This window comes from Coenobita brevimanus, chromosome 93 (genome assembly GCF_032717465.1).
Source record: "Coenobita brevimanus isolate Jiangsu-jjx chromosome 93, ASM3271746v2, whole genome shotgun sequence".
NCBI classification, from domain to species: Eukaryota; Metazoa; Arthropoda; class Malacostraca; order Decapoda; family Coenobitidae; genus Coenobita; species Coenobita brevimanus.
In genome coordinates, this window is record NC_137046.1 from 58,314,820 (window position 1) to 58,337,080 (window position 22,261).

A 22,261-nucleotide genomic window follows, 5' to 3' on the forward strand; every position below is an offset into this window, starting at 1 on the left:
GTGGATGTGCGCCGCTTTGCTCTCCACTCCCCTCATCTGACACTAACCTGACGTTCCCTAACAAGGTGTCGGTAATAAACACACACTTCTTAAAGGGACAGATGAGGCTATGTGACGCAGATAAAACCCTCACGACAGATAACATGCTGATAACGATAGAGCCATGCTTGTTATAACAGTACCGGAAACTTACCTGAGATGTGAGCAGTTACTCCCTCACCTTCTTACCGTGTTCCTTTACTATGTGTGGGACAAACATCGCAACAACCTTCCTGCCTCTGGTGATCTTCCTTGTGCTCAGACTGGGTAAGAGAACAGAGCACCTTGCCTTTATCTATCTATTTATCTATCTACAACCAATGGACTTAATCTTTTGCGGGTGGCCACAGTTAATTCGCCTCCATGTCGCTCTTTATTTTTGTTTTAATTATTTTGGCTGCATCGTTTGATCGCTAAAAACATTGTCTTCTGGGGCAGTTTGTTGTCAAGGAAATTAGTTTGTGCATTTGTGTATTGCATTATCGTTATGCACACACACACACACACACACACACACACACACACACACACACACACACACACACACACACACACACACACACACACACACACACACACACACACACACACACACTCGAGCCACCCCTTGACTCCGATTACTTTATTCTGATGGTTCATTCTCGCTTTCTCCAGACGATTATATTTATATTACGAAAAAAAAAATCCCATACTGAAGGTGTTTATGATGGCTACGTGTAACTCACCCAGTTCAAAGCCTAAGTTTAATAAAATTGTTTAATAATAATGATAATAATAATAATAATTGTAGTGGTAGTAGTAGTAGTAGTGGCAGCAGTAGTAGTAGGAGGAGGAGGAGTATAGTAGTAGGAGCAATAAATAATAATAATAATAATAATAATAAGGACGCCAGCAGGTTGAAGAGGGTAAAGCTAGTAGTTAATTTATCTCCTTTACTTTAACTTGACCTTAATTTTTGCCCTTTTGCGACTCATTTCTCGTAGCTCAGTGGCAGAATAAGAAAATGCTACGGCCCTGCATCCTCTCCATAGCTCTTCTTCGTGACTAGCATCATAATCTCGCGTTCATCTATTCCTACAACTTAATATTTAGAGAGAGAGAGATGTAGTATTTTTTTAGCCAAGTTAAAGTGAAAAGAGAACACTTAAGAGTGCAGCCACACTTGCCTTCGAACATTGTCGGAAACATTGCTCGTGACATGTTAGATTCATGCCTCGACCATGTTAGCAACATGTCACAGACATGTTATGGGCTATGTCACGAGCATGGTTTTCGAAAAAGTCACTGGGGTGTTCGAAACAAAGGTGAAGTAGTCGTGTGGTCCAGACTTGTGAGAGACAGTACCCAGCAACATGGCGATGAGGGAGGACGCCTTGTCGCAGCAGCAACGATTGTATGTGCACAGCAGGGACAAAAAATACGTGCTCGTCTGCGATTTTGGGTGCGTCCATCACGTTAGGCCAACCCCTATGGTGATGGACATAATTTGTAAATGATCTCGTTAGAGATGACGTTGGACTGCTACCGGTGCAAGTGGGGGATGCTTCAGAATTTCGTAATTCCTTCAGGATGTCAAAGACAGATTTTGAAATGGTATCACGATCGCAGGTAATGGTCTACTGCTGTGTTAGATTCATGTCCGCAGCTCAAAGCCTCGTCCTCACCGGTGCTGCGAACATGGTTCCAGCAGAGTTGCCAACATGTTCGAGACACTTGTGTGTCAAACATGTCCGTAACATTGTTCAGGGCTCAGTTTGAAACATGTTGCAAACACAGGTATCGAGCAAGTGTGGCCGTACCCTAAGATTTCTCACGTTCTTGATGATTTAAAAGGAGGCTATTTAAGACGATGATTAAGAAAAAAAAAATTTCTCTTGTGCTGAATAAAATCGTCTGGCGGTAACGTGAACTGAACGAGTAGATTTTTCACGTTTTAGAAGTGTCTTAAACAACCACGTGACATAACTGAGTCAGTGTCAGCTTCCCTAGTATGAAGACGTGCTTGCAATGTTTACCGATGCTATTACCCCCTTCTGAACGCACACGTACGCATACACGCGCGCACACACACACACACACGCACACGTTCTCTCTCTCTCTCTCTCTCTCTCTCTCTCTCTCTCTCTCACACACACACACACACACACACACACACACACACACACACAAATTCACTGAAGTTCACCACATGGGCCAGCATGCTCATCGGTAGAGGAATCTCCCAGACACCTTTTCCTAAGCGATTAATTTTCCTTTTTACACCTTACTGTCTTCTGTGTTACATAAATCCCTCCGATATCGCCACACCCTGCATAAAAAACGCACAAAAGGATATTAACCAACCATATCCAAAACAATTCTCCAAGGAAGAGGTTTTAGGGGGCTTCCATATCCAACAAGAATACGAGCCACGGACATTCATAATCACTCCACTTCACTTACTTAAGGTCCGTATATTAGGTAGAATTTCCTAACACCTCTTCTTTGGCGATTTATTTCTCCGTATTACACCCTATCGTTATATGTCTTGTTGTTTGTACCATTTCAATATCGGTGTGGTTTGCGTCAGTGTTATAAAAGATACTGAGGTGTACCATGCAGAATTAATAGCTAAGGAAGGAGTGTTACGTGTGTCCTTAATATATTCGGAAAACTACCCTAGACTTTGTGTGTGTGTGTGTGTGTGTGTGTGTGTGTGTGTGTGTGTGTGTGAGAGATAGATAGATAGACACAGAGAGAGAGAGAGAGAGAGAGAGAGGGAGAGAGAGTGAGAGAGAGAGAGAGAGAGAGAGAGAGAGAGTATAGCCCCTTCCATCCGATGACGTGTTTCCCGGTATACTCTTGCTCCCACCCACTGATTATATTTCTACAGGGTGTCCCAAAAATTACTCTCTGCCAGGCGCTTTCTTGTGTACCGTAGGGACGGCTCAGTTATCAATGTCTTCCCTGCATCAATTATTCAGTTTCAATTTCCACTTCCCACAACCCTCTTCACGCTGTACCTGCCTCGATAATTCACCTCTACTGCCACACCTAAGCCCATACCAGCAGGATGAGCCGTCCCCACAGAAGACAAGATACCCCGAGATTTATTTATAGGTCACCGTTTATGATGCAGACATAGACGTAATTCTCGTAAGCTTACTAACACCTCTTCCTTACCGATTTATTTCTGAGTCTGGTCCGTTAATATATTCTTGTGTGTTATTCGTGCAATCTGTGTCGATATTACAGGGATATGAGACGCAAAAAAGAAGATATTAATGGGTAGTTAGGAAAATAAATCGCTAAGGAAGAGGTGCTAGGGAGTCTCCTCATCCTACGACACTAAGGGCCATAAACACAGCCGCTGTTTACAATAATTAGAGGCATGACGTGGACTAATTGCACACAGAACACTAAATACACGCAATTAACCTCAAATCAGGTAATCATCTCCATCTGTGCCGGTGCTTATTGTCCCGTTCCACCCCTCCTCCGCCCCCTTCCTGTTACTAAAGCTTATCTAGAGGAGTCCCTTGCCACCTAATGTTACCTGGAAAACACTAGTAGCAAGAGGAGATAAGGAGGGAGTAGATTAGTGAATGAAGGAGAATCCTAACTTTCTCAGGAACAGCTAAGGTTGTTGTTGAGGCTTTTGTAAGGAGTGGAAGGGAAGGGAAGGGTAGGGTGGGCAGGGAAGGGAGGAGCAGGGTGTTACTTGGTAAATATTTCCTGCTGGCAATACTAACATATATTTACTTATTTATTTATTCTCTGCGCACCACCTCTCGATAAATCACTTGAAATTACTGCCTTGCTTTAGGTGGTGGGAGGGACGCCTTCACGTGGTGGCACCGATATCACTGGGTGGCCCTATTGCCCAATTATAAAAAGTCCCTCAGTTCCTTCCCTATCCCCCCAGAGGAGGACGGTGGACTGCAGGAGGACAGCTTTAGCGTGCAGTCCATTGGGCTCACATTTCAGATGAACCAGAGGCTACAACAACAACAACAACTTTTACTACTACTACTACTACTGCTACTATTATTATTACCACCACCACCACTATTACTACTGCTACTACTTTGCTTTTATTAGGGATGGAAAGATGTAGTCGGCTTTTGTGTACTTATCTATATGAACGAAAAGTAGCATGAATTTCTAACCCGACTTGGATAAAAATTGGCCCATGCACTGTGCGAGGATCATGGAAAAGAATAACATGAACTTGGAACAGATTGATAAAAAACATAGGTCTCAGGTCAAGGTCAAATTCAGGATGCAAAAAATATCTCATGAATATTTGAGCTTTTGTAGCAGAAGCGATTCATTTTGGTGCAAGAATAAGAAATCTGGCTTCCGAGAAGGTTTGAATGGCAGGCGTGAAGAATGCCGTGAAAAAAATTTGAATAACTGGAAGGCAGCAAATTTTGATGATGTAAATGGAGAGAGAGAGAGAGAGAGAGAGAGAGCAATGAACTGTTTGTAGGATTAAACAAGGAACGCCTGGAGGAGTGGAGCTGCCCTAGTGGAGAAAAAGAAAGCTGTGAGTGTACCTTTGATTATACATTAAAGTGACCGAAGTGAGGACAGAAATTCTTGACAAGTCTGCTGAGTGTTGTGGGTAAGTTATGAAAGAAAAAAAATACTGACAGAATAAGTAAGAGGAGGAGGGACATAAGCCTACTGAGTTTTGCGAGTGCGGTGAGGAAATAATAACAGAAGAAGTAGTAGGAACGGAGGGAGCGTATTTCAAGTGTTACACATGCCCGGTGTGGTGGGAAAATTGCTGAATGTTAGTATTTAACATTTAAGCTCTGTAAAGCACTGTAAGTCAGAGCTTAGTGAATGTTTGTGAGTAGCAAGGTCTTAAAGTACATGTCGATAAGAGAAAGCGATGGCGGCTGAACAAGAAAGCGAGTATGCGTTGTTGTTGGTGAATTAAAAGATATATCAAGTGATGAAAAAGTTTAAGTTCCGTGTGAAATGATATGAAGAGAGGAACGTGTGAAAGAGGTGTTAGCAGTGTGGCTCAAGGAGGGAAGGTGCATGGTGCTATGAAGGCCTTAGCGTGGAATAGTGACGTGGCCACAGAGACTAAAGAAGGACTGCAGGAAAGTATATAAGGTTTGAGGCTTTGAAATGGCATGAAAATAATAATAATAATAATAATAATAATGATAATAATAATAATAGTAATAATAACACGACCGAGAGTAGAAATAGAACTGTTAAGGGATGCATGTGTGTTGTATAATGTTGAAAGAGTACAAAATGCAGAGACTCTTAAAAAATATGGATTCAAGAGGTTTACTAATCAAAGGACAGTAAAGTGTGTTTTGACTCTTTTATATGGTTTTATCTAGAAAATGAAAGTGAATAGGATAATGAGAAGGGTGTATATGAGTGAATCTGTGAAGGCGAGGAAGTCCAACAATAAGGTGGATTGATGATGTAAGTGAATGTATGAATAAGCATGGGTGTGGAAGTTGAATAAATAAATAAATAAATGAATAACGCATAAACTGAAGGAAGTAGTGTATGAGCTGAACTGCACATGATGATAATTGTTCCTCCCCATCTTTTTTACCTTCATTTATTTATTTATTTTTAACACTCGGGGAATGGTCTCTCTCCCATGCGCCTTATGAAGCATAGTTTTACACGGAGTCAATAATTTCTTGGATGTGAATAATGAAGGGATGGACGTGTGGCTTATTTTACCAGGCACTCTGTTGATAGGTCTTCATTTATCTTATTTATTTATTTTTTTTTTTTTTTGTACTTTCTTGTTCCTGTTTCTGAATTCCTCCCAACCCAGTTATTAATAGGATGATGATGATGATGATGATGATGATGCCACTTACGATGATGATGGTGCTAATGTTGATGATGATGATGGTGGTAGTGTTATTGACAACGTAGATGCCATTGATGACGATGATGATATTGACTGACGAAGATGATGATGATGATGAAGAATGACGAAGATGATGAGGAAGGCGAATGACGCTGACGATGATGATGACGACGACGGCTATGGTGATGATGATGATGATGATGATGGTGAAAATGATGATGATAAGACCAAGTAGAACCATAGAACCTGGACTGGCACGCACCAGATGGCACCACCGCATAACGTCCCAGCTTTGCATTTTTCTGCCAGGATAAATAGGGTGAACTGAATATTTTCCCTTCTTGCAATATTTCGTGGAAGTGAGTGAGTGAGGAAATGCGAGGCTGAGTGCATGTGTGCGTGAGAGAATGTGCGATGGAGTGAGAATAGAGTGTAGAGAGTGATTCATTGTGTGTGGACAAGGGAGAGCCGGAATGGGTGAGAGGTCAATAGAGTGTGTGTGTGTGTGTGTGTGTGTGTGTGTGTGTGTGTGTGTGTGTGTGTGTGTGTGTGTGTGTGTGTGTGTGTGTGTGTGTGTGTGTGTGTGTGTGTGTGTGTGTGTGTGTGTGTGTGTGTGTGTGTGTGTGTGTGTGTGTGTGTGTGTGTGTGTGTGTGTGTGTGTGTGTGTGTGTGTGTGTGTGTGTGTGTGTGTGTGTGTGTGTGTGTGTGTGTGTGTGTGTGTGTGTGTGTGTGTGTGTGTGTGTGTGTGTGTGTGTGTGTGTGTGTGTGTGTGTGTGTGTGTGTGTGTGTGTGTGTGTGTGTGTGTGTGTGTGTGTGTGTGTGTGTGTGTGTGTGTGTGTGTGTGTGTGTGTGTGTGTGTGTGTGTGTGTGTGTGTGTGTGTGTGTGTGTGTGTGTGTGTGTGTGTGTGTGTGTGTGTGTGTGTGTGTGTGTGTGTGTGTGTGTGTGTGTGTGTGTGTGTGTGTGTGTGTGTGTGTGTGTGTGTGTGTGTGTGTGTGTGTGTGTGTGTGTGAGAGAGAGAGAGAGAGAGAGAGAGAGAGAGAGAGAGAGAGACTGGAAAAAAAAGATAGATCAATAAACGCGACGGGAAAGTGGTAGGAAAAGAAAAGGTAAGAGGAATGGAAGTGGGGAGAAAAGAGGTAAGGGAGTATGTCGATGGAGAGGTTACAGTGATGGCTGGAGGGAGGTTAACATAGGGAGACTGAAGGAAGGGAGGTAGGGAGGGAGAAAGTAAGGAGGAACGGGGCACAAGAGCTTAATGGAAACAAAGAAGGAGGGCGACATATTAAAATCCACAAACACGCATGAAAAGATCAGAAGAAGTGCTCAATACTTTCTTGGGTTTATTCAGAATCATTTAAGGTTTAGGTAGGTTAGATTGGGGAAGGACGCATCCCTTAAACCAATTCCGTTATGCTCTTTGACACTTTCCTATGAATCTGGCTCGGTCTGCTGAAACTGTAGTTTAATATGTGACACTTTAATACTGTAGAACCTCAGTGTCACATGATGAAACTGTGACCCGTTATTTTCACTGTGATTCTGTTTGACACTGTGGACCTTTGTGACACTCGGTTGTTATTTGACGTAACTTTATTTAGTGACTGTTACTGTAATGTCACTGGTGCTTTGTAGTACTGGACTGCAGTGTGGCGTTAAATGAAATTAGCATATTTAGCCTTTGTACTCTGGTGACATGTAGGATAATGTGGAAAACCCGTGATGGTCCTGGTTCATATTGGCCTAGCAGTGTGGGACGCTGCATGAAACTAAATTATTTTATATATTATGTACGATTATAATGGTAATGAGTAGCCTAATTTTGGTAACGCATGACGGGTTAGTGAGAATGTTGTTATGACGTGGTGCTATGTGACATTAAGACACTGCTGTTATAACATATGATTGAAATAAAGTTATCGACTGCTCCTGACGAAAGAACAGAAAGCGTGTTGAAAATTGATAGTGTACTGGATAAAACCTTTCATCATGGGGCGTCTTTCACTGGCTTCTTCCCACTGCCTCCAGACGATTTTATGCAGCCTAAGGGTGATTTATTACACTGAGGGAGCATACGAGGGGAGCATCCGAGGTCTCAAGTTCGAAAGTCTCTCCCAAACTGTGTAGAACTGCCCGATGTTAGCAGATAAAAAGTACAAAAGACGTACTTAATTTCAAGGGGTTAATAACATCACTTTTATATACCGAGGCTTTGTGTGTGTGTGTGTGTGTGTGTGTGTGTGTGTGTGTGTGTGTGTGTGTGTGTGTGTGTGTGTGTGTGTGTGTGTGTGTGCGCGCGCTCGCCAATTTCTTAGTACGAGTATTTCATTTTTTTTTTTACTGGATACAAAAAATGCCAGCCATACAAGCCACGACATGGATTAGGGTATAAAATGTGAAAGGCTGTGTTACCACCCAATTATAAATCTGGTGTAACATGAACCAGTCCAGTCGGCAGGGGAATCAAAGGGCTGAGTTTGGCCGCTTGTCTACTCTTGTCCCTGTCTTCCAAAAAATAGTCATTAATCGTGTGTGTGTGTGTGTGTGTGTGTGTGTGTGTGTGTGTGTGTGTGTGTGTGTGTGTTACTGGTACGTATGCTGCGCCACTACCTTATTAACAAAAATGGTGAAATGCCTAACTCCTTCAGTCCTTAGGCGTACTTAGATATTTTCATTTTAGCTGCCTCTAGGGGATATATCTAGCCTAGGAGAGACATTGTACTAGGGGGATTAGATAAAGCCTTCAGTGACCCAGCGGCCTAACCAGACGGGTGACTGGGATGTCTCTGGGGACCCCTGAAATGTCCCTGGTCACCCCAAATTTCCAGGGGCATATCTCCGAACCCCCCACCCCTTCAAACCTTCTTCTTGGGCCACTCCAGGTTTGGCCACCCCTACATCGTCCCATTTCCAAAAGCCTAACAATCGCCCCTACATTAACTCCTTCAGTACTACAATGTTCTCAGCTGTATAAAATCGTCTGGAGGTAGCAAGAATATAGAACTACCCGCACGTCCTCAGGCGAAACTACTTGGCGTAAGGTTAGACCAGGAACGCTCCCTCTCAACACTGACCTTATACCTATGCGGGTCTGGATAGAGTGAGTGGGTTTTGATGTAGCCGCTCAGCAACGGGAAAAAATAATTTAATCCCCAGTGACATATGAGTGTAATTACTGCAGGCCATGATGTACTGCACCACTATATTACACACACACACACACACACACACACACACACACACACACACACACACTAATTCCACTTATACATTATTAAACACTTCGAACCACATTGTTATAACTGAGAGCACAAAGGTCTGGACAAGTTCCATTTTTTCGATAATTTCCGAAACATGTAATGATAATCTAACTCTACTAATGATGAGGATAATGAAGATGATGCTGTTGATGACGACAGAAAATTACCTAACCTTTCTGTACATTTTCTCACTATATTATGCAGTGTGGGATAACAATAACAAGTATTCCATTTAGTGACCATCAGATATTAAGTATTGTTACAGCTCAGGATTCAAGATGGAGAAATGACACTTCTAGGCCAAGTTAAATTGAACAGAGCATACTTAAGGTCAGTAGATGTGCTACTGACTGTAGCGCCCTTAACCCGGCAAAGATCCCTAACCCCTTGTATCTCAGTTGATGGCCAGGTGTAGTTGGATTGGAGGGTGGATTTGACTAGTAACCAAGGAGATTCATTCCTAACTCATAAATGAGGCTCACAGAATTTCACATAATTTCAGGGAGTTTTCCATTTCCGTTATGTGAAAAAACCGACTGGTGTAAAAATGGGATGAATTCTCTCTCTCTCTCTCTCTCTCTCTCTCTCTCCCTCTCTCTCTCTCTCTCTCTCTCTCTCTCTCTCGCATCCCACTCACATCTTCGTCTGGCTGCCCTCCCTCCGTTTTTCCCGTCTCTGCTGCTTCGGACGTCTTGCCACGAAGATCAACATTCTTAAGGCGCGCCGCCCGACCTCTTCACTTCTCTTACTTCCTCTTTTTCCCCGCCTGACTCGAGCACGGACGTTCCCCTCCTCTTTCCCTTCCTCTTGTGTTGCTGGCGCATTTATAAAGTCTCTTAAGGTTAATTTGTGTATGTAATTGCTTGGATATGTGTTGGTCCTCATATATAGTAATAATAATGATGACGATGATGATGATGATGATGATGATGATGATGATGATGATGATGATGATAGTGACAATAGTAATAAAAATAATAGCAATGACAACTGCAACAACACCAACAGCAATAATAACAACAACAATAACAATAATTATTATAATTATAACTGTATAATTATAATAACAATAATAATAACATATTAGTTACGATCCTATAAATTGGTTTGGATCCTGTAAACTGGTCATGAATCCGTAAATTACTCTGAATCATATAAATTGGTTAGAATCCCATGACTGGTTAGAATCACATAAATAGGCCAGGATCCTATAAATTGCCTAGGATCCTATAAATCGGTTCGGATCCTTTAAAAATAGGTTCGAATCCTTCGTAAACCGGTTCGGATCCTCTATAAGTCGGTTCGGATCCTCTATAAGTCGGTTCGGATCCTTTATAAATAGGTCCGGATCCTTTAGAAACAGGTTCGGATCCTTTATAAATTCAATCCCCGGCGCGCTGAGTCCAGGCCAGAGGCAGGAAACGAAGAGAGGAAAAGAGACTCGACAGCATTTTCCTGCATTTCTTCCTCCGGGGCAACTCTCTTTTCCATAAGACACTTTCTCGCCTTATTTATATTTTTTTCTGGAGCGTCTTGCAAGGAAAGAAATCTAATATTATAATTAATTCCATAATATTTCGGGTCACTTTGCAGATTTCTTCGGGTGTTATATATGGGTGTTATGGATGTTAGTTCCATTGTCTTGCGTTCATCTTCGAATTTTGTGTTACTTCCTCTTCTGTCTTGCTTTTCCTTTTTGTCCTGTTTTCTTTGAAGGAACAATTTTGAGGACTTTTAGGCTTTGGTTCTTTCTCCTTGGCCTACAAAATGGAAGTCCCTGTATTTGTTAGCTTCACTTATTTATCTGTGTATTTATTTATATAGTCACTTATTTTTTCACCACTGATTTAATATGAACATCGGTAACTCTTAGTCACTTCACTTCGGTAACTATATATTTAATTTTGCTGTTGGTATCTCTTACGATTTCATTCAGTTTAAAAAAGGCCTCTGGTGGTGTAGGGGTTGATGAAATATATCCACTTCCTTCAGTTCGTAAATCGTCCTTTGAGCTGAACATAATGGTTTGAAAATTATAGTACTAGAAGTAGTAGGCTGAAGTTGCTTTCCTATTTCTCTTTTGGGGGGTAGAGAGTGAGTGTGGGACGATTGTATTACCAGGCAGCGAATCACCTAGCTTATATCAGTGCCACCACATGAAGGCGTCTCCTCTCCAGCAGGAATAAAATACATGTGCCTTGGTAGCAAAGGAGTTAAGGAGTCAGCTCAGAGAAGATAGCATCACGCGCAGCACATCCTTCTCGCACGTCTGGCAGCGCGAAGGAAACGTTCTTAATTCGTGCGGATGTTTTGAGACAGGCGGGAAGATGAAGGGTCAAGTTAGGTAGGCGTGGCGAGGAGCTGGAGCAGACACTGTGTTTATAAAGTTTCCTGAGCTTTGGGTGCATAGTCAAAGAAAAAAAAAACCAGTTCGCTAGCCTCCTCCTCCTCCTCCTCCTCCCCCCTCTTTTTCACTGTTAAATTCATGGATGGTAAATGTCCGTTCTACTCCCAAGCCCTCTTTATCACTGCTAAAATTATGGGTGCTTGAATGTGATGCAGTGAAGAAAGGCACATATTATCACCCACTGATGAATGATTATATGCACCTTAGTCCATAACGTCTCACTGAAGCGTCCACAACTCCAGCGATGGAACTGAGACGCGAGAGGCGTAAGAACTTTAATAACTGATTGTACATAAGATAGCTTGGGTTTTTACTTCTATATTCACCCCCAAGGCTATCAAATACTTCACAGCAAAACTTGAATGAATAACATAGTGAAAAAATACGACCAAACAAAATCTTTTCTGATGATTATGCAGCACCACGGAGGCCTATTTTATCACATGAATAAATTAAGTTCCTTCAAGAATACGGTCGTAGGGTGAGAGGTGGTGGAAGGTGTGATGTGGTGGTAAAGGACGAGAGACAAGTACTTTCCCAAGGTCTGACGAATTTATGGCGGAAAATTTGCACCACCTGAGACATGCATTAGTACAGATAGGATTCCCGTTGTTTATCGCCTGTTGTAAATTTTCTTCGGACGGGACTGGGAAGAAAATTGCTTCTTTGACTTCATAATGCAACGTTGAAGTCGAGTGTCACGTAGCCCAGTGTTTCGCGTATTTCGTATTTTGTCTGCGTTTATGGACCACATTTTCATTGTCATGGAAATTTCGTAGCACATCATAAAATCATCCTTAAGATATTTAAGTCTTCGAAACAGAGGACAAATTTCACAGATCGTTTCGTTCTTCTTACATTGTTACCTCATTGTTCATTCTATTTTAAATGTGAAGTGTTTGACGGCTGTGAGAGAGATGAACATATTTACAGATAATAATATATAACATTACCTTGAGACAGTTTATGTATACGGCACAAGGATGTGGTTAGTTTGGCAGGTGTATGAGTAAAGACTAACGTATCCACAAACATTCTCACACGTAACTCAAGCCTAGGAGACTTTATAAATACAACCCCAGATCACAACACCACCTCCTACCCTTCGTTCCCCAACCCAAGTGTTTCCCATCATGACTATTGACACGACTATGACTATTGGCACGACCCTCCAAACACGGCTATTGGCACGACTCTCCCGACTGCCTCTTCTCGCTTCCTCCTCTAACCATACTGCACGAATGTCTGACGCTTTCCTTTTATTTGCCTGCCATAACCATTAATTTTATTTCTTTTAACAGGCTCCGACAACAGGGATATGGAAGCTAAAGTCTCTGAGTACTGGTATACCTTTTTCCCTTCCTTTGTAAGTCTTTCCCTGAGAGAGAGAGAGAGAGAGAGAGAGAGAGAGAATGGTTACGTGGCGTGCAGTAAAGTCATGTTCGACGACGTTAATAATAAGTTGCTCCATTACCGCCCCCTCCCCCCAAAAAAAGATATAGGAGTGTTTTTTGAAAGTTTTATGAGGATTTACAGTTCCATGAGAATGATCAACAAAAATACTCTAATACTTTTATTTTTTATTTTTTTTCCTGAAACTGATATTTCCCGTACCGGTAAGTTTTTCTCATTTGCCAGTTACTGTTAGGATACATATATTGAGATAAACGTTCCTCAAGATAAACGTTCCTCAAGATAAACGTTCCTCAAGATAAACGTTCCTCAAGATAAACGTTCCTCAAGATAAATGTTCCTCAAGATAAACGTTCCTCAAGATAATTTTCCTCAAGATAAATGTTCCTCAAGATAAACGTTCCTCAAGAGGCACGTGGAAATTTGTACGCATCACTATAATTATTTATGTAAAGAAGCGAGTGTAAATTAAAAGAAATAATAATAATCTCTCGTCGGCTAGAATAGGAGTAGCTGTGGTGTTTAGTTATTTCTGGAAAAATATAGTAACTTTTATACCGTTTTAGATACAATGATATACACATCCTGCTTGCCCCACATACCTATATATACTATACATACTTTTGTGTATAAAATGCCTATATGCATGTTTTTTGTGTATGCTTATATGTAGGCAGCAAACGAAGGTTCAAGTTATAGAGGCCATAGTGTGCGTGGAGATTCAAACCTATGCCGTCCAAGCAGAGAAATGGCTATGGGCAGGTCACAGTTTCCTACAACGACCATCATAGGGGCATTATGGGCGCTAACCCTGACGTGAAGTACCAGGTAGAGGGGGTAGGTACAGAACGAGACAGGAGACAACACATAAAAATACCATACTGGGCTGGGACAACCTAACAGCCATTACGTCGGGGTGGAGAATGTTGGGGGAATCCTTTGTCCAGCAGCTGATTGATGTGTTGATGATAGTGACGTAGATTTTATAGCGCTAAGTTGAGTTTTAGATTCTTGTGCAGGTGATTTCGTTACTTCAAGAGATGGCTGGGGGACTTCTGATTTTATATAGTGACTTGGTTGGTTTTCTCTTCAGTATTTTGGGATACAGTGCGCTCTCCAAGGTATCTTACACCTCCGGGGGAAAATTTATTATTATTATTATTGTTATTTTATTATTATTATTATTATTATTATTATTATTATTATTATTATTATTATTATTGTTACTACTACTACTACTACTACTACTACTATTGCATCTACTACGAGTACTACTACTACTACTGCTACTACTACTACTATTGCATCTACTTCGAGTACTACTATTACTGCTGCTTCTACCATAAGTACTGCTACTACTACTACTACTACAACTACTGTACTACTATTACTACTGTTAGTAGTAATATCCCATGTGGTACTCATTAATTCTTAACGTCTCTTCTTTGGCGATTTAATTTGAACATTGCACCTCAACATCTTGCATGATATTGATGCAAACAACTTCAATATGAAAACAATACAAATAGCATTGATAGCAATTTCATGGTGTTATAAGCTAAATAAATCGCTAAGGTAAATGTGTTACAAAGCCTCCAGTGGCACCAACACACAGGCATCCTTCTCTCTACGAGCACATAGTGAGCTAGCCTTCTGTCGACATTCACTGTAATTTCTCAGTATTATTTACAGTTTCGTACCTCCTTGTATTTCAGACACGAATAACTTCCGCATATTTTCCTATCGTAATAAATGTTCTTAAGCTTTTCCATCATTGTTCCCCACCCCCCATACATCAGAATTACCCCACCGCGCCATATACACCATCATCACAGCTTCGAGTCATTCGGATCAGCCCTCACAAACACTAATTCTTTTGCATTCTGTCACCCAGTCCAGTTGATCCCAATGCCTTCCACACCTCCGACATCAAGGGGTACATAGGGAATAATTAGAGCCACCTTTACCAGTTCATAAAGTGATTGTGGCATGAGAGCTGAGAGACAGAACCCTTGAAGAACTGTCTTGTCATATAGTCGTAGTGTGCAACATGAAAGGGATGGGCATGACAGAAGGCCGAAAAAGGCACTCAGTGTGAGAGAATAAAAGTAAAAAACTAAAAAGAAAAAACGAAAGAAAAAAGACAAAAGAGAAAGCCAAAAAGTTTGGAGTCTACCAGGAAAAGATAAAGTCAATGGCCTGGACATGGAGGGACTAGAAAATTTGAGGAAAGAATGCAAGCAGTGTTCAGGTGCGAATGTTAAAAAGTGTAAAGGGTTGTTGTATGGATGTCAGCTGGTGTGAGAGAGAAGCAGCGGAGTGAGATGTAGAGGCAGAGTACAAAGAGAAGTGGGAGAGCAAAGGGTGAAGGAAATAAGTTGTGTAAAAAAAAAGAGGGGGGGGGATGGGGTTGCAATATAAGTGATTAGTAAAGAAGAAGTAAAAGAAAAATAAGTGCAGAACTTGAAAATAATATGAAAATTCCTGAGAAAACATGAAAACAGAAACGCAAGTCAAGGAATCAAAGTGGTTTTATAAGTTGCATGCTGACGTGTCTGAGACTGCATTATTCGTTTTATAAATCCATATTCCATGAACTTTCTTAAACCCCCCTTCGGCCTGGTTACTAATTTTTCATCTTATGCTTGCAGTTTCAAGACGATTTCATTCAGTTTAATACGGTACCCAAACAAGAACAGGGGTAAAGATTCGACGTTATTAACCCTTTCATTTTTTAAGTCTCCTGATCTCGGTAAAGTCCTCTGGAATGAAAAAAGAAAAAAGGCTTCATTGAATGCAAGGAGTTAATTACTGGTTCTCGCTTGTGTTATATATCTTACAGTGAGGGTTAAATTGTACAGGGTATTACAGTTTCAGACTTTCATTTCCCCCTCACTCTTCCTAAATCACGACGAGTCTCATTTCCGGTCTTGTCTTCCTCCTCGTTATCTTCTCTGATCCCTGTGTGGTGCCTTCTCTTTCATCCGTCTTCCACCCTCCATAATTAGCGGCAAATTCTTCTATCAAATGCTCTCTCTCTCTCTCTCTCTCTCTCTCTCTCTCTCTCTCTCTCTCTCTCTCAAAAGTATATCTCGGTGCAAATTTTGATGTCAGACTATTACTGTATATATTACTATGCATATGACTTTAAATGTTCTGAACAAAGAGACACGTTGTATCCTGATACTGGAGAAGTTATATCAACAGTGTAGGTTACCCCCCTCCACCTTAGAACTAGGTTGGAGCACAAGATACCTTAAAAAGAAATATTGCATGTTAAAGTGAAGCTTGCTGATACGCTTGAAAGTAGAAGTGACAGGAAACTCGCACCTAAACTGTTTCTCGTGATACCTATAATCTGTCTATCTATCTATCTATCTATCTATCTATTTATCTCTCTCTCTCTCTCTCTCTCTCTCTCTCTCTCTCTCTCTCTCTCTCTCTCGTTACTTTATACATATACTGTAGAAGTATTAAGTTCCTGTCAAACTGAGCTGTCCTCATTCCGGCAAAGGGCACTTTCCTAGGCTGTACTTTAATAGCCAGTATTATAACTTGTTAACTGTTAGGCAAAAATTCGCAGCATTGTTAAACTATTTTCCCTGTTTTTATAAATACTTGATTTAGCTACTTCCATACGTTACCCAAGCTGCTTCAGTATCTGGTGGGAAATTAGGCCATTTATAAATCATGGCTGTATTTTAGTTAACTCAGTAATCCCGTATAAGCAGAATAACTTTCTCTTGCTCAGCAAATGAACTGGGCGTAATGGTTCCCAATCAGGTCGTGTGAATTCTAAATGGACGTTGTGCAAATGCACGCGGGTAGACAATAAATGTGCCGCTGAAAACCTTCCATAGACACCGATTTGCCTGAAATGTTGATTGCAAATAAAAAAAATCATTGTGATAATGACGATGATGCTGATGCTGATGATGGTATAGTCACAGAAAGAACGGAGATTAACTGGGTGGTGAGGAAGCATCAACAAGTGAATATGAGGAGGAGGAAGTGGAGGAGTAAGAGCCATGGACGGTCAAGAAGAGGGTAGACTGATAAGTAGGTAAGACATCATGCACGTAAGCAAAATATGGATGCTACCGGGGGAAGTAAGTGATGGAGGAAGGAAATGAATGGATCACGTATGTCTGGAAATGCACTTGAGAGGCTTTTCACTCCATTAGAAATATCAGTTGACGGTGAGCAGTTGAAAATTTCGGAAGTTAAAGTGATGAGTGACCGAACATATCGCCCATTTCACTCTGAGTTCTGATAACAATCCCTGTTTTATTACTCCGATTTTTTTTTCCAACTTCTGTATCCCACCTAACACATGAAGTACAGAAAATGGGTTTAGGACAATAAATATTAAACCCTTGTTACATAATCAGTTTTGCACCATATAATAGATGTGTCTATGTATATATTGTACTTATAAATTAATGTTATATACATACGTTTATATAATATATAAGCATATATGTACAAATATGTTATATATACAGTAAGTATACACTGTACATATATACGAGTATATATCTGTGTACATATCTCTGTTAATATCCATGGCATCAGCTTATCACTTTCCACTTTCACTTTTTCCAATCGCATGATTAGCTCAATATTCAGAAAAAGTATATACGAACATACAAGGGCTGCCTAATCCCCAGGTTCTAATATTAGCCAGCCAATTACAATAATGGACTTAAAGTAATCGAGGTACATTTACTTCTGGAAGACCCTGTACCTGGCCTGATGGGTCGGTGCTATCAAAGCGGAGCCAGTGTTTGCATTTGATCATATTTTTCACCAGTTTTTTCTCTTTGTTGAAAGCTTGATGTGTTATTTTCTGTTACGCTATTGGGAGTGTCCGGAAAAAAGAGCAGCATCAAATTTTTAGGTGCAAGTTGGCACGACTGTTTTTCATGAATTTATAGCGTGAACCGTATGGCGCGTGGAAGCTGGTGAGTACCAGTGTTTTATATATATATATATATATATATATATATATATATATATATATATATATATATATATATATATATATATATATATATATATATATATATATATATATATATATATATATCAAATGGCGGCAAAGTAACCATGCCGCTATTTATAGCATTTTCTATTACAAAACTTTTTTGGATGAATTAACGGAGCGTGTGGGAAATGCTGAATATATGGTGATGTAAGGGGATGTGGATGCAAGTGCTGAGGATGATGCAATAGAAAAGATATTTCGGCAGCGTTGGAGTGCCTGGGATTTTAACCTTAGACCTCGAGGGACAATCAGTTTTAATCTGGCCCACTACTGGAAACCTCCCGAGTTCTGTAGGTTAGGAAGGTATCACTATATAAGATGTCGGAGGAGAGAGGTGATGGATCGAGAAGAATGGACGCGGCTTAGAAAGTTGAGTCTGGAATCATAAAAGAAGCTTGTGGCATGAGACGGGTGGGTGATAAGAAAGGGAAACAAATAAGAAAGACGGAGGAGCAATGAGAAAATTTACAAGGTGTTTTAGCTCGTACACTTTAACTCGGCGGAAACATTCGTTCATTTACAGCTTATCTTCCGTAGTTCAATGTCAGAACAAGGCAATACTACGACTGTACATTCTTTCCATAGGACTTCTTCGTGACTAGTGCCGTACTCTAGTTTTAATGACTTCTTACTGCTCGGTGATAGAAAAAGATAATACAACGACACTACATCCTTTCCTAAGCACTTCTTCGTGACTATCGCTATATTTTAGTACCGGTATTGATCTCTTGTTATATCTCAGTGGCAGAATGATAATACCACAGTTTCTTCATCTTTTAAACAGTACTTCTACGTGACTACCGCTATATTCTAGTGTTAATCTCTTGCTACAGCTCAGCATTCAACTTGGAGAGATGGTAGTTTTATGCTAAATTAAAACAGACGGTAAATAATTAATTAAAAATGGGTTATTAAGTAGGTTTTAACAGGGAAACAGTTAAGGAAGTAAGGCACACGAAAAAGCAAGAAATGGAAGATATAATAAAGAAAGAAAAATATGCGGAAAATAATCAACCCTTCTCAAACAGTGCCATGATAATAGAGAATATGTAGGAAGTTGTGAAAGGGACAGACGGATATACGGAAGAACACTGATGCAGGGGGAGGAGAAAGACTGATCATTTTGTAAGCGTTTTATGTCGAAGTGAAGGTGCTGGAGAGGGATAGGAGGGATAGCTTCACCTGTGGCACCGATATAATTCTCCTAGCATTACAAACGTATCTTCAACTACCTATCTATCTTCAAAGACAGGATGGTGGACTGCTGGAGAGGAGTGGATTTAGTCTGCATCTATCGGGTTCACGTGTAGATGAGTGTGGGGCTAAAATAACAAGGAGATTTTATATATGAAAGTTATAGGCGTGTTGTAATGAGGTAAATGGCTAAACGACAGTTATTACAGATGTTCCTAGAAGTAATGCTCATTTTACTATATGTATATAAATATGAATATCTTTGTATACATATTAGATACATAAACGTAGACAGATATAGATAGATAGATGAACAGATAGATAGACAGACAGATAAATGTAAGTCTTGGATCAGCATACATTTCTAACACTCTGATTTCACATAAAAATACAATATTTTCAGATTTTGGACAGATTAAGGATCAGCGAGCCGTCGTTTTTGTTTAGTCTGCGATAATTGAGTTTTGTAATTAGACCAGTAATGTTAATGTAATAACAGAATTAATAATGGCAGTGTCCTGATTTGGGTGCAGAAATACAAAACCTAAACTTTTTCCTTTTTCAAATATCTGACAGATGTGGGAGTGGGTCTGACCATCACACGTATGGTGGTTCCCTCACCTGTGGTGGTGGGTGAGGCGGTGTGGCTCGAGTGTGACTTCAAGGAGGAGGCGGGGGAGAACGTGTACGCCCTCAAGTGGTACCTGGGCCTTGATGAGTTCTACAGATGGACGCCGGCCGAGTCGGAAACCGTAAAAACCTTCCCCGTCACCGGCAATGCGTTGGTGGTCGACACGGCTGCTTCGAACCGCGGCCGTGTCAAGATTCTGAACGTGGAACTCGGCGCGACGGGGATGTTCCGCTGCGAGGTGTCGGCAGAGGCTCCTTCCTTCCACACGGAGTCCCTGGAGTACGCCATGACTGTCCTGGGTGAGCAGTGAGATAGAGAATGAGTGATTATTTTGCTTTCAATCGTATTTTTCTATTTATTTCTTCCTCCTGCGTTTTGGATCTTCGTTTGCTTTGTTTTCATACCCTCTTGCCTATAACAATGATTTCTCTGAGACCGAAAGGAGTGTCACCAAAGTCGCATCGCATTATGCGTTTTGGTGCCTTTCAGATCTGCCTGACGAGAAGCCAGTAATCACAGGCGTCCAGAGTAGCTACCAGTTTCTAGATGAAGTCAATGTCAACTGCTCTTCGCCTCGCTCCCAGCCGCCCGCCTCGCTCACTTTCTATGTCAACGAGGAACCAGTTAGTGAAACGATCTATATTCTCACAACCAAAGTGCCTAGTGATAGACCACTTACTTTTCCTATGTCCAAAAATATGCAATAATTAAATCTAGACATTTGCTACCTCTTGCTATTCATTAGTACCGTAGATAATTCACTGTCTCTATCTACCCATCAGCAGATAATTCAGTACCACTGTCTACTCCCTTGCAGATAATTCACTACCTCTATCTACTCCTTTGCAGATAATTAACCCCCTCTAAACAAATCAGGCTACCATCTTGTTTTCTGTCACGGTACGTCATTTCTTCATAATTATCACTTTTCATCATTCCAGAAGATCACTTTGCCTTTCGTCTCATTGCCCCCCTTCCCTTCCCCAATCCCCCCCACCAGGCAGAACCACTATGGGTGATTAAGTACCCCCCCTTGGAAGACCGAGAAACAGGTTTGGAGACGGCCGTGTTAGGTCTGAAGTTCCAGCTCCGGCCGAACCTACTCCAGCGCGGCCCGGCGGTGGTAAAGTGCGTGGCCACCATCAAGGACAGGTACTGGGAGAGCAGTGAAGCGTTCCTGCACAGCGACGCACCCTACCAGGCCTCGATCATGGAGGGGCGGGCCTCTGCTGCAGGAGGTAAGATTCGCACACATACACATTCTTTTTTCCTCCCCTCCCCCTTCCTCTCTCTCTCTCTCTCTCTCTCTCTCTCTCTCTCTCTCTCTCTCTCTCTCTCTCTCTCTCTCTCTCTCTCACACACACACACACACACACACACACACACACACACACACACACACACACACACACAAGGTAGTAAGAGATAAAACAGGGAAAAGAATAAGGAATCGTCTTAGAACCAGACTATAAGAGAAGAAACCAAGAGGATAAAGACACTTCCCAGGCGTATTAACGAGGCATACGGATTTGGCGAGAGCAACCGTAACTGGAATAAAACCCATGGAGATGACACCTATAAAAGTGGAAGTTAAAAAGAAAAAAAAAAGGAAAAAGGGTTTACAAAAATGTCCATCCATGACTGAGACGTTGTGATGTTTTGCCCACACCACCGAAACCACTGCCATCACTTCTTTACAAACCTGAAGGCTCCAGTAGCAAGGTAAAGAGGAGAGATGGCAGGGAGGTTGGAAGGATGTGTAGAGGCAGCAGCGTGGTTGGGAGTCAGAAGAGAGGAGGGGGGGGACATGGGGCTGTTTTCCACTGTTACCTCCTATTTACACCAACACTCGTTTTACCTGCAGGTGTGGTTGTGACAGCAGCGTGGAGGGCGGCGCGTGGCATGGCGGTGGTGTGGATGCTGCCTCTTCTTCGTTAGCCAGCAGTCTTGCCCCCTCACATGAGGAATATCAAGTTGCTGGATATATGTGTTTGTGATGAGATTTATAAAGAGAGCAGACGAAAAACGAAATCCTGGTAAAAACAGACAATTCAGGAAATCGTGGAAAGAGATGCTTTATCCTAAATGTAATGAAACGTCGTGGTGTGTGTGTGCTGTGCAGTGGTTTTGTACCTGACAGTCAATACGTGTGTTGTCCAAGAATAAAATAAACTGCTGATATCAATGAAGCACTGAGTCTAACAAGTCCTCAGTATGTGGACAAACCATCTTTCCAACAAAATCATCACTGGCCAACCAATTTTTTTTATTTTCTTTGTCCAAAAGTGTCACATAATTATAGTGCAGCCAGAAAAAAAAAATATTTGTATGTTAGTCATTATGCTGTACTGCAGTTCAAAATTGGATGCATTTCTTACGGATTTAATTATTGGTCATTTGAAAAGATGCAGATTTTCTTTCGGTTAGTGT

At 41.3% G+C, this 22,261-nt stretch overlaps 1 protein-coding gene across 1 annotated transcript; it reads left to right on the forward strand.

The window, feature by feature from the left end:
- The first annotated feature begins 20 nt into the window (after window positions 1-20).
- Window positions 21-22,045, forward strand: LOC145412513 (uncharacterized). Its single transcript, XM_080282400.1, has 5 exons — window positions 21-306; window positions 19,777-20,130; window positions 20,321-20,454; window positions 20,832-21,069; window positions 21,696-22,045. Exons 1-5 carry the CDS (start codon window positions 243-245, stop codon window positions 21,767-21,769), a joined length of 864 nt encoding a protein of 287 aa, XP_080138526.1. The 5' UTR covers window positions 21-242; the 3' UTR covers window positions 21,770-22,045.
- Window positions 22,046-22,261: the final 216 nt, after the last annotated feature.